Source organism: Paramormyrops kingsleyae, chromosome 1, assembly GCF_048594095.1.
Source record: "Paramormyrops kingsleyae isolate MSU_618 chromosome 1, PKINGS_0.4, whole genome shotgun sequence".
NCBI classification, from domain to species: Eukaryota; Metazoa; Chordata; class Actinopteri; order Osteoglossiformes; family Mormyridae; genus Paramormyrops; species Paramormyrops kingsleyae.
In genome coordinates this window covers 7050130-7063550 of record NC_132797.1, presented here as the reverse complement: position 1 = coordinate 7063550, position 13421 = coordinate 7050130, and the positions used below count along the sequence as shown (strand labels likewise).

The 13421-nt window shown below is 44.4% G+C and overlaps 1 protein-coding gene across 1 annotated transcript; it reads left to right on the top strand.

The window, feature by feature from the left end:
- The first annotated feature begins 8268 nt into the window (after positions 1-8268).
- On the top strand, positions 8269-13304 carry arsa (arylsulfatase A). Its single transcript, XM_023808874.2, has 8 exons — positions 8269-8635; positions 8838-9078; positions 9155-9373; positions 9788-9957; positions 10578-10702; positions 11600-11727; positions 12053-12155; positions 12290-13304. Exons 1-8 carry the CDS (start codon positions 8391-8393, stop codon positions 12583-12585), a joined length of 1527 nt encoding a protein of 508 aa, XP_023664642.1. The 5' UTR covers positions 8269-8390; the 3' UTR covers positions 12586-13304.
- Positions 13305-13421: the final 117 nt, after the last annotated feature.

The following is a 13421-nucleotide window of genomic DNA, read 5'->3' as shown; positions in this document are numbered from 1 at the left end:
CAGAGATCAGTACTGCAGTCCCTTAGAGTGCGGGGGTGGGGGGTGGCAATGAAGACCCAAGGTTCAGGGTTGCTTAGACAGGAAGATGAACTTGGTGACAATCACATTACCCATAACCTACATGGGGGGCTGTTAGCTGTCCATGGTGCTGAAGGTTGCACTACCTGTCAGGGGTACATTTCCCAAATGCATAATTGCTAATGACGATAGTTGGAACCATGCAGCTGAACGGTCGCTAACAACGTTAGCGACGTACATAGTTGGAACCATGTAGCTGAACGGTTGCTAATGACGTTACCGATGTGCAAAGTTGGAAGCATGCAGCTGAAAGGTTGCTAACGACATTAGCGACGTACATAGTTGGAACCATGTAGCTGAATGGTTGCTAACTGGAGCATTTAGAAAAAGCAGCCCAGGTCAGTGCAAGACTCAGCAGGACAGGTGAATTATTCATCAACCAACCCATCCAAGATAGTGGATGGGCACCCCCCCCCCCCCACTTCCCCCACACTCCTGCCCTTTCTCACATCCAGCTAAATTATTCATCAGAAACCTTGTCAAGTGGAATGCGTGGCTCAGAAAGTTGATCAGATATCAGTCATCTTCCTTCCGGATCTCAGACAGCACGGCTTGTGGAGAAAAGCAGCGAACTGCTCATGAAGGAAACATGAGGACGGCACCCAAGGCCCAAATCTTCCGAAACGTCACCGAATCCATCAAGATCATCCTTTCTGCACAACTGAGACTCAACTACAACGGCTGTCCTGTGGTACAGGATCTACTTTTCCTCATTCATTACAAGTGAGACCAAGGTAAAAACAGTAATTAGTACCATTTAAGTATCCATTGGGCTATTCACGCTGCAACATCAAAATTTCATTACTGGTCTAGGTTGCCCCCTGCTGGTCCATACAGGAATACCTCTCAAGATAACTTAAAGCTGATTGGCCAGGCCAGGCCCTCCTCTGCTGAATACCTGACGACCGTGAAGGTGGCCTCTAATTGAATAGTAAAAGCGCATAATGGCCGTTCCAGTTCATCAAGCGAAACATCAGTCTTAAAGAAAAAGAACACAGGGAGGTCAGTCTCAGTGCAGCTTCCTCATGTGTCCTAGGAATCCCAAGAAGTCGGCGTGCTTTAGAGGAAAGAAGAATCCAGTGGTTTGCGGCTTGCAGCCATTCTGGTTTCCGGGCAAAATGTGCTGGGTATTATCAGTCGGTTGTATTTCTACATGTTCTGTTATGGTAGAAGGTACCCTTAAGAGTTACAACTGAGATTTGTGGCCTGTTAGTGCGGCAGCTATTCTTGTGTTTTTAATGAAACTTAACACCATGCTAAACGCCATTATCATAACTTACCTGGGGAGATTATAATGAGCTGGTCCAGAAATCACGTATGGTCCATTAAGCGTGATACCGCTTAGGTTAATGCAATGCACTCTTCCTGGAAATTAACATGAAATACTCACTCCAGTGTAGGACTGGAGGGGATCATTTTCATTCATGTGTGTCTCACACAGAAAGAGGCACAGTGGCTAAACCTTTAGGTTTTATGTTTGAATCCCACCCCCTCCTCGTACTTGGAGTTGTTCTAGCAACAACAACAACAACAACAACAAATTTATTTTTGTATAGCGCATTATCACAACATTACATCGTCTCAAAGCGCTTTACAGCATCCCCACCCAAAGCCCCCAGTGAGTAAGCCATAGGCGACAGTGGCAAGGAAAAACTCCCTAGAAGGAAGAAACCTTGGGAGGGACCAGACTCAAAGGGGGAGCCCATCCTCCAGGGGCCGGCAGGGAGAGTCAAATACAGTTAAATCTGAAACACAAACGGGGAGCAGGGGGGAGATGACAAGCCGGTGCCAACGCTCCCTCCAATCGCCAGGCAGCCAGAAGGCAGGGAGCGGGTCAAACAAGGAAGATGACACAGGCAGAACGGCGAGCTGGATGCACGGACGTCATTGGTAGTGGCGACGTCACATGTTGCAGGGTGTGCTGGACATCTTGATAGATTGAGGGCTCCAGGCAGCACCACCCAGGAGAAGGTGGTGGAAATAAATGCAATTAGTCAAAGTAAGGGAGACTATAGGCAGTGCTAAAAGTTAGATGAGTGCAATATGAAGTGCAATGCTCCGGCAGATATGGCTATGGCAGCATAAGTAGGAGGGAGAGGCAGGTGGGAATGCAGGCATGGGGAGTCTCTGAAATGACAGCACTCCAATCCCACAAGCGATTGTGAAGCTAGAGTGACAGCACTGTCAATTCAGTTTATCCAAAGCCAATGGCACCGATCCCCACCCAGCTCTACACCTCACACTATAGGTTTAACTGGGAGTGAGAAGCTAGCTAGAGCTAGAACTAGTGTCCCTATAAGCTAAACTAAACAGGTGTGTTTTTAGTCTAGACTTGAATATTGAGAGTGAGCCTGAAACCCGCACATCCGGTGGAAGACCGTTCCACAGCTGAGGAGCTCTATAGGAGAAAGCTCTGCAGCCTGCCGTAGATCTTTCTACCCTAGGTACTAACAGATATCCCGCACCTTGAGATCGAAGCAAGCGTGGGGGATTGTATGTGGTCAGCAGATTATTAAGGTAGTCTGGTGCAAGGCCATTCAGTGCTTTATAGGTTAACAGCAGTATTTTATAGTCAATCCGAGACTTAACTGGTAACCAATGAAGGGAGGATAAGACTGGTGTGATGTGATCACATTTTTTAGTGTTTGTGAGAACTCTGGCTGCCGCATTTTAGCCCAGTTTGCCTGGGTGTTCTCGTGCAGTCACATGTTGTTTTGGCAAATCAGGGTATCTAAATGATCCTCAGTGGTGCCTATGTTCTTACCCAGGGATGCACTGGTGCCCTGTCCAGGGTGTGTCATGAGCTTCCTGGGATAGGTTCCAGGCCCTCCACCTCACTCTATATGTAGATATAATATTAGGATAAGTAGTTAGAAGAATGATGCATGACTAAGAAGCTAAAGCCGGCAGAACCACAAAAGTGAACATTAAAGTGAGCATATTACCTATGCTCACCAGCAGGGCGGCAGTATGGTATAAAATCTCTGGATAGGCGTTGTGATGCAGTGACAAACCAAGGCCACAATCAGACAAACTGTGAAGAGGCCAGTTTAAGATGACCCCCTCCCGCCACCCCCACCCCTGCCAAGGCTCCCAGGAACAGGCCATACAGCGCTAGGCCATATAATCCCACGCAGGCAGTTACACCCAATTAAATCAAATGGAAACAAGAGAAGTATCATTTTCCACAATTATTCCTCTAGGAGCTCATTTGGAAAGTAATAAGACTTAAATACTAATTTTAAAATTATTAATTGTCACAGTTTTTTTGTAGCTTTTTCATTAAACAGTAGAAGTTTATATTCATTTACAAAGTCGTAAAGCAAAACGTTTGTTCATATGTGACGTTGCAGTGCTAACCACACAAAACACACCAGCCTAATTCAAAGTACAATGAAACTCTGAACAGCTTGTTAGTTTTAATACAGTAACTATTATGCGTTTTATTTCCTGCTGTCATTCATGTCAGAAAACAAGACAGAATCTGAGGACTGAGCACATACCAGTCTGAAGGAGTGTGCTGACACCTACCTGCCACTGGGTGGCGCCCATGTTCAGACCACACCCCAAACAAGCTGGGCTCCCAAGGGTATGCTCACAACCTGAGACCCTCGTTGAACCCCCACTAATTTTAGTGCAGTGAGGCGGTCGCTGGGACACCGTCCACCCCCCCCAAGAGCATGATTTAGAGTCCAGGCGAGTAACTGCAGGGTCACAGTTGGCATTCCAGAAAATTGCCTCCGAAGGGAAGGTAAATTGGATTCTTCGTCAGAGACACACATGCAATCATTTGCACCTGAGGGGAAACCGGTCTAAAAATAGATCGCGGTCGTCCGCCTAGAACGCCACAGTTACTTATCTCAGATTTTTCATGAGACAACCTTCTGTTCTGGACATACAGCTGGAAGGTCAAAACTAAATCAAACCTGTTATATGCCCGACAAGTGCTGCCCCTGACCAGTGCTGGGAAAAGAACACAATTTTCATACTGCAGTAAAAATACAGATACCACACCAAAATGTTACACAAGGCATCCAGTGGAATACTACTTAAGTAAAATGACTGCACATTCAAATCTATTGATCTTACAAGAAGCAACCTATCCTTTTACATTCACTAAAGTAAGGTTTGAATATAGCATTGTGAGTTACAATGCAGCACTGTGAGGAAAGCTGAGTTTATATTTTCTTTTCATTCAGAAAAAGCATGAAACTTGTTGAGCTTGCTGGTGCAGATTAGTGGAATGATTTTATTCTGTGGAATGCAAAAGATCGATCTACAAGTCAAATTTAATGAATTGTTAACATTTTGGGGCCTGGTACTTTTAGAGCTCTATCAGGACCAGTCTCTGCCCTGTCCATCATCCCAGCTTGGCCAGCAGGTGTCACCAACCATCCCATTCCCAGTGTTTGAGTCCTCTGAGTGTTCAGTGATTTGGACCCTCACCTGTATAGATATATATGTGCTTGCCCTTATCTTACACTTTTGTCCATCATTGTAGATGTTAGGATTGGGTACGTTTTCTCCCTGCGCGGGAGCATTTTCCTTGTGATTGTGTAGTCTTGCCCTCTGCCCATGTGAAGTCAGAGCGATAGACGAGTAATGCAAGTCTCAGGGCTACTTTCTTAGAGCCTGCATCTCCTGTCCCCAGTCCAGAGGAGCCCGGTCCCTGGTCCAAAGGAGCCCGCGTCTCCAGTCCATGGTCCAGAGGAGCCCAGTCCCCGGTCCAAAGGAGCTCACGTCTCCAGTCCCCAGTCCAGAGGGGCCCCTGTCTCCAGTCCCCGGTCCAGAGGGGCCCATGTCTCCAGTCCCCGGTCCAGAGGGGCCCCTGTCTCCAGTCCCCGGTCCAGAGGGGCCCCTGTCTCCAGTCCCCGGTCCAGAGGGGCCCCTGTCTCCAGTCCCCGGTCCAGAGGGGCCCCTGTCTCCAGTCCCCTCGTCTAACACATTCGTCTCAATTATTTCAGATCTTGGAATATTGAAAAAGCTTACATATCGGATGGCAATATAGGTATGTTAACTGATACAGTAGGTATTGTTAGTTCCATGTTCATGAAGACAATATGTAATGCAAAATAATAATAATAATAATAAAATAATAACAATAATAAAAAGGAAATAAATATATTGCTTAAGATTCCCGGGAGAAGATCAAGATCTAGATTTTGAGTAGAAAAAAAAAATCACTTTTATTTCATTATTGTCTGTCGTATGACACATTTAGAGTCCCTATCGGCACTCTGCCTCTCTTGCTTGGGACTTTGACACATTTAGAGTTCCTATCGGCACTCTGCCTCTCTTGCTTGGGACTTGGGAGGCGGGGCGCTGTTGGCCACAAGCAGTCACTACACTAAATATTAATAAACTTCCTTATTTCGGAACTGCTTAAAGCAGCATGCTAGCTGCAATTTTCTGACTGTACTCGCTAACCAGGCCAGTTTACTTTTTTAAACATTATTATTAAAAAAATTCCTGTAAGCAACAATTAAGTTGAGAACCTTCCTTTGAACAACATGAGTTACATTACGTTAAAAAGATGTTACATTTAAGATTGTTTAAATTGTTAAGAGTAACAAAACTCTTGTACAATCCGTATTGCAATTCCTCCCGCACCCACCTGGCGGCAGTAAAGTCTGTTATATTACGCATATTGCTGTATTAATGCTGCAAAGACACTATCTTCTGATCACCTTGAACCTGATCTGACCAGCGCAGCACGATAACTTTCCAATCACTCAGCAAGTTGAGCATTGTATTGAAATACCATGCCGGAAAAGAGCTTTGTCGTCCTTGCCAAACAAACTGCATCGTGCACTTAACCCTGTATAAAGTCTCATCAAAATTTTGCAGTTTTCTTCCTGAGGCATTTAAATGCATATTTCATCTTTTTTTTTTAAGCTAATTCTTTACAATGGATTGCATAAATTCAGCGTGAAGTGAATCATCTCCATAATACTATGGTGCAGCTGGACTATTTTGGCCTGGAAACAGCTGCAACAAATGAAGTATGATGTTAGTTCCAGTTCAGTACAGAAATATTTTTTTGCCGGAGTTCAATTCGCATTTACAGACCAATTATCCCACGGCACGGACTTGAGCACGGAATCGTTGCCTGTTCCATTCCAAACTCAACTTCAACTCCCAGAATTCCTTTCAATGCGGTAGATCATGAGATGATCATATGACTCGTTTTCTATGGATTGACGGTATTCGATGACGTCACTTTCATGCCGGAACACGCCCCCTCGGAAAGCCTGTTACAACGAGGTTCGTTGTAGTTTGGGGAAACTGCAAAACAAACGATTATCTGTTTAAATTATATGCGGTTGGACTCGACAGGGACCCGTATAACTTACCAAAGAACCAGTGAACCCTGGACACTGATATGTGGCAAAAAATTGGGTTTCCTGATGTGTATTCGCGTCCCTTTTTTTAGCAGACTGCATTGTCGGACTTTCCAGGCACTTTCTGTTCATATTTTTATTTACAGTATTTTAAAACTGTCGTTATGATTCTTTTTTTAATATTTCCATTTTTATTATTCTATTACTTTTAGTTATTCCTTTAACTTATTTGTATATATCCCTTTGTATATATCGTTGTACCTTCGACCAGGACCGTTTCCTTCCCTTACGTTGCGGTGTGTTGATGTCTAGGGATGACAATAAAACCTTCGAAAGTGAATTGAATAATATGCCCCCGATTTCGACGCCGAGGAAATACACAAAGCAAACCCTCTAAGCATACAAAACCCTTGACGCTTGGTAGTACAGTGGTACCTCAGTTCTTGAACTCATTAGAACTCGAATTTCTTAAAAGTCGAACGAACCAGTTCGAAAAAAAAATTAACTAGAAATCGATCTGAATCTCAGAAGTCAAACCGTGAACGCCGACCTAAGATACCTTGTATGCGCGGGGAAATGAGTCACGCAGCATGTCTCTCAGCAGAAACAAGGCTCAAAATCTCAGCCTCGCATTCGCCATCCGGCATTTTTACACTAGTTGAATACATATATTTAGGCAGTAAAAATACATTTAGACAATGATAGACAGTAACAGTAATTATTATATAATAAAATACATTTTAAAATAAAGAATCCTTATTAATTATTTTAATATTAATAATAAACCATTAATACAGCTGAACACAAAAACTATGAAAAGCCGTTTTAGCTTTAATTCATTTGTAGAGGATATCACAATTCAATTCGAACAAGTTATCAGAAATTCAATTGTGACTAATTATAATGTCAATTCTTCATATAAGAAATTGAGTTTTAAATATAGTGAGATTCAAAACTTTTTTCTCATTCATTTCAGTGGGAGTTGAAATTTTAACTAGTTAAAATTACAATTCTGATATCAGGAGTTCAATTATAACTAGTTATAATTCATATTTAACTAATTAAAATAACACTGTACGTCTAGTTATAATTAAAACTAAATCACCAGTAGTTACAAGTGAATTCCTTATATCAGTAATTGGATTTTCATAGTTCAAATTATATTTCTGATATCAACAATTTGCATTTCTACTAGTTAAAACTGAATTCCTGATATCAGAAATACACATTATAACTACGTGCTTACAATATAAAATTGAATTATAACTAGTTGCAATTAATTTCTTGATACCAGAAATTGGAATTTTAACCTCTTCAACTTCCAACTCCCTTTGAAATGAATGAGAACGTTTTGAATCCCACTAAAGCTGAATTTCGATGTCAATAATATGCATTTCAACTAAAGCCGAATTTCTGATATCAGAAATACACATTATAACATATCAAGAATTTGCATTCGAACTAGTTAAAACTGAATCTGTAATATCCTGTACAAATTAATTAAAGCTAAAACGGCCGGTGTTCTGTCGAGTTGAGCTACTTTGTCGAGTTAGGCTACCGTAGTGCTAATCGATAACCCTAACCCTAACTCTTACCCTAACCCTAACCCTAACCACCCAAAAACCCCTAAAACCCTTACCTTAACCCTAACCCTAACCCCTAAAACCTAACCCTAATTCCAAGACGGTGGAACTGCACATGCGCCGAAAGGCTCGATAGCACGTTTCGATAGGCAGCTCAACTCGTCAGAACACCCTGCCATACACTGCATTCTTTATTACGCGGGGGAGGGGGTGCTTTTGCGGTGACTTCCGCCCATGTGACAGTGACGTCGTACACAACAAAAAAAAAAAATAGAAACTGATGAGTAGATAGATAAATAGGTACAGATATAAAAACTATATTAAATATATGCTTCATCCAATAGAATAGCGTTTACTTCATGTGGAGTCTCGTACTAATACCCAGAAGATGCATTTCTATTCCTTAGTTACCGTCGCCTTAACGATCTTTGCGGTGACCCTGTTGCTGCAGAGCCGCTTCGGCGTAGGAGCGCCGCCGAATTTCGTCCTTCTCTTCGCCGACGATTTGGGCTTCGGCGATCTGGGCATTTACGGACACCCCAGCTCCATGACACCGAACCTGGATCATTTAGCAGCCAACGGCCTTCGCTTTACCGACTTCTACTGCACCAGTCCCGTTTGCAGCCCTTCCAGGTTCTGACTGGTTACTGTGATTTCCTCAATTCCATAACGATGAATTACGCTATACTTTATTTTTACAGAACTATATCCAAGAATAGGGAATAATTGCGGTTGATAGTCTTTAGTTGTTGTTATAGTGTTTTACCTTTTTAGAGTCGCTACAACATGCACATAGAAAAAACATTTCGTTTTATTTGGATCTTTCCTACTACAGAGCAGCATTGCTGACTGGTCGCTTCCAGACCCGCTCCGGGGTCTATCCCGGCGTTTTCTACCCGGGCTCCCGGGGGGGTCTCCCGCTGAACGAAACCACTATAGCGGAAGTGCTGAAGCCTCTGGGGTACGCGACGGCCGTCGTCGGAAAGTGGCACCTGGGGCTGGGCGTGAACGGAACGTACCTCCCGATCCACCAGGGCTTTGACCACTATGTCGGAGTGCCCTATTCACACGACCAGGTGAGACCAAGCGCTTCAAACGGAGCCGATTGCTGTAGCTGTGTAGCATAAAACCGATGTTCCTATTTGCACACAGGGTCCGTGCGCCAATCTGACCTGCTTCCCCCCAGACGTTAAATGCTTCGGTACATGTGACCTGGGCGTGGTCACGGTTCCGCTGATGTTCAACGACACCATCAAGCAGCAGCCGGTCAGCTTCCCAGACTTGGAGAAGACGTACAGCGACTTCGCCGTGCAGTTCATCCTGACATCGGCCAAGAGGAAACAGCCCTTCTTCCTATACTACCCGTCACACGTGGGTCCCGAACGCTGACATTTACACTTAAAATTGCTCATCTCTCACTGCAGTACCGGTCAAAGTCCTCAGCGAGCTTCACCCACCCCAGACAAAGTGCAATTGGCTTGCTAAATCAGCGCCCCCTCAGAAGATGGCGCCCTAGGCAGCTGCCTATGTCATCTAATGGGTTCACCAACACCATCTTAATGTGTAAAGATATACCTATTCTGTAATATCAAAATAACATATTAAAATGAATCCCCTTTCGCCTGTTAATGCAATTGGATATGATTGTTAATTAAAATTGAGCTGAAAAAGTCCGGTGGGCAGATCTGAACAGTCAGCCTTCTTGGTTAGGTTCTTAGCCACTACATTACTCAGTCTTCAATGACTTGCCACTGCCAGTGTGCTTATGCTCACGCTCTCCTACAGCACACCCACTATCCCCAGTTTGCCGGAAAGGAGGCCACTGGACAGTCGTCAAGGGGCAAGTTTGGAGACTCTCTGTACGAGCTGGACAGGACAGTGGGGAAGATCATTCAAGCCCTGCAGGATGGCGGCGTTCACAACAACACATTGGTGCTCTTCACTGCTGATAATGGGTAACTGGGTCATTTTATGATGGGTTGGCACCCCATCCTGGGTTGTTCCCTGCATTGCACCTATAGCCTGTAGGATAGGCCCTGCCTCCTGCCCCCCCCCCCCCCCCATGAACCTGAATAGGACAAGCAGGTACTGAAAGTGGATAGATGGATGGAAATGTTTTGTCTCCTTGCCACAGTTTTAGTAGCGAGGCATCTTTAAGGTCTCTTGAGACTTGATCCAGATACTTAAAGGAAATTCTCATTGCTAGCGGTCACCTACTGCAATTGATTCTGTATAAATCAGGACTTTGTTCATTTCACATCCTCTGCCAGCCCGAGGAGCACGGGCGCCCCCTTTGAGTCTGGTTCCTCGCTATCGCTAGGGAGTTTTTTCCTTGCCACTGTCACCTCTGGCTTGCTCAATGGGGGCTTTGGGCAGGGAAAAGGTAGAGCGCATTGAGACAATGTAAAGTGAAAATGTACTATACCAAATAAAACTGAATTGAAGCACAAACCCATTAACCCAGAAGCAGACAAACAGTGCTAAGCTCCTTTAATACTGCAGACATTAAGGTCCGTTTAAGTAAGTTTCAGTTCCCGATCGCCGACTGATGTGGTGCCATCTTATCTCCTGCTAGGCCAGAACTCATGAGAAAGTCACGTGGGGGCAACTCAGGCCTCCTGAAGTGTGGCAAGGGGACGACCTACGAAGGGGGCATGAGGGAACCCGCCATCGCTTACTGGCCTGGGAAGATCCAGCCAGGTGGGTGCAGCAGAATGGGAAGGAGGTCACCGAGGATGTCCGGCAGGCCATGCTGGCGAACAGCAACCACAAGGGCGGGAGACCCAGGCCCTGTTAGCCTCCCATCTGGGGGCTGTAACTCTGCGCCTTTCGCGTTTCATTGTAGCAAAGTGTCCTGATCCATCCACTCAATCAAATCAGAAACTCCAGTTTTGGACCATTAAGAAATTTCTCAGCCCCAGCTGTGCCTGATTTTGTTAAGTCAGACATGCCCCCTGACACCGACCACGGACCAGCTGGGGCTCGACTCACCTCATTGGCCGATACGTTATTCTGTTAAACACGGGCTGCTGGGATGGCAGTAAAAACCGAGGCGCTTTTATTGCCCTCAGTTTCGGATGCCATGGGTGCTGAATAAAATGCGGATTCTTGGCAATGTGTGTTTTTAATATCAAGAGTGTCATATGCTTGCTGTATTTGCATGTGGAAATGCTTTCATTAATTAGTTTAATTAAGATGAAGCAGTCATCCAATTCAGCTATAATTAGGCTTAACAGTTTGCTATAAACATTTTGGGCAAAATATTCTTTTTTCTTTTACAATCAATTGCTCTGAGAAGTTTTAAATCCCAAGAAATATTCAGTTATGGTCATAGTTTTAAATCTGCTGGAAAATAACCACCATTAAATTTTAGTTATTTAAGTAGATGCGTTTATCCAAAGAGACTTAGAATTGAGAGAGTGGGGTCAACCAATCTGTGGAGGGGCTGAGGGTTCAGGGTCGTGTGGTAAAGTCATCTCGCCTACAGGATTTGAACCAGTAACCTTCTAATCACAAGTACAGGGCCCTAACCCAGTGAGCCACTGCTGAATGTACGGGTCAGGAAACGCTGCCGTTACTAACAGTCTTCTCCTGTAGGTGTCACTCATGAGCTGGCCAGCACTCTGGACATCCTGCCCACCTTTGCTAGCCTAGGGAGAGCAAAGCTTCCCCAGGTGTATCTGGACGGGTTTGATATGAGATCCATCCTGTTCGGGAGTGGACCGGTAATTCTCATTTTCCAGTCTTTATGTTAGTTGCCTGAATACAGATGTCAAATTTAAGCATTATCTCAGGAGTAGAGATTCCATGTCGCCCTGAAATAAGATTGCTGATGACCTGTCTTTCTAAAGGGAACCGTAGGGTAACATTTCTCAAGGCTCTTTAAGGTATTTTGGACTGTCTGTGAAAAGGACGTATCTCCAGGCAGCCCATTAAAAAAAGTCAATACCATGTTTTACCTGCTCAATTCTGGGTCTCATAATGTTTGACTTGCAATGCATTGGGTTATAATGTCTGAGCTGTAATTAAGGTGCTGTCTCTGTGCTTCAGAGTAAGAGAAAGGCCATGTTTTACTACCCTGATGACCCTAACCAGAAGTATGGACTGTTTGCCGTGAGGGTGGGAAAGTATAAGGCCCACTACTACACAAGAGGTGAGTTTCCGGAAGTTTCTAGCCAAACTAGCAGAAGTAACATCATGGTTAAGATATTTTTTTCTGATTTTAATAGAACCTTCCTAGCTGTAGGTTGGTGTACCTGTAGGTTACAGATCTCTGTGCGGTTGCAGGTTCTCCACACAGTGACACCACAGCAGACCCCAAATGCAGCTGGCAGTCCACCCTCCAGCAGCACGACCCCCCCTTGCTCTTCGACCTGGACACGGACCCTTCAGAGAATTACAACCTAGCCGCTTCCCCCAACCCGGAGTACAAGGCCGTGCTGCAGATGATCCAGGAAGTGAAGACCAGATTTGAGGAGACGATGGTGTTTGGAGAGTCTCAGATAGCGAAGGGACGCGACCCCGCGCTGGAGCCCTGCTGTAACCCACAGTGCAACCCCAAACCGATTTGCTGTACCTGCTAGCCTGGGGTCAAATCAGAAAACAGCCACCGTTTTAATCAGATCACACACAACCAATCATATGCCACTTACAAAATCTGAAAAAAAAAAAATGTATTGGCTGAAAGGTTTAACCAAAGGTATGATTTTCATGCTTATGATTTGATTTTGAAATGCCTTTTCATGTAATGAGTGAGATTGTTGTCTGAGTGTGCTTGTTTACCTTCTTAACTAAAAAAGTCCAAATGAAAAGGGATTTGCAACCTGGAGTTACACCAGGAAGCATTTTCACCAGAGGTGGCCAATCTTATCCGCAAAGGGCCGCTGTGTGTGCGGGTCTTCGCTGCAACTCCCTAATTAGATTACTAATTAGAGGACTGATTGGCTGAAGAGTCCTCACACCTGGGTTTGAACAGCTGACCTACAGGTTATCCCAAAACCCTGCACACACACCGGCCCTTTGGTCACCGCTGATCTACACGTTTTAAATAGTGGATAAAGCAACCTGAGGCTAATCCTGCCACATCAATGCAAAGCCGGTGTTATGTTGGAATTTGTAAGAAGACCATGAATACATTCATGGGTGCTATTTAAGGACGGAATTCCGTCATCTCAGGGTACACACTGGAAAATACGTAAAGGGTCGTAATTAATATAAAAGGAATGTTCATTCTGTGAGGTTTTCTGTGCCTTTATGATACTAATTTTGTCTTGATGCTAATAAAGATAACTGACTAAAATCATATTTGAGTGCAATCAATCAGACATGAAAGAAACACAGATGTTATTGTTGGTCAACCTCAGGAAGCCCCATCATCTCATCGCTGGAAGATGGGTGAATGTATTACACCAGAAAGCTC

Excerpts from the sequence above, each read along its gene's own strand:
- arsa (XM_023808874.2), top strand. The coding sequence starts at position 8,391 with ATGCATTTCTATTCCTTAGTTACCGTCGCCTTAACGATCTTTGCGGTG. Across the intron at positions 8,636-8,837 it reads CCCGTTTGCAGCCCTTCCAG|AGCAGCATTGCTGACTGGTC; the intron begins GTTCTGACTGGT and ends TTCCTACTACAG. Across the intron at positions 12,156-12,289 it reads GGCCCACTACTACACAAGAG|GTTCTCCACACAGTGACACC; the intron begins GTGAGTTTCCGG and ends GTGCGGTTGCAG.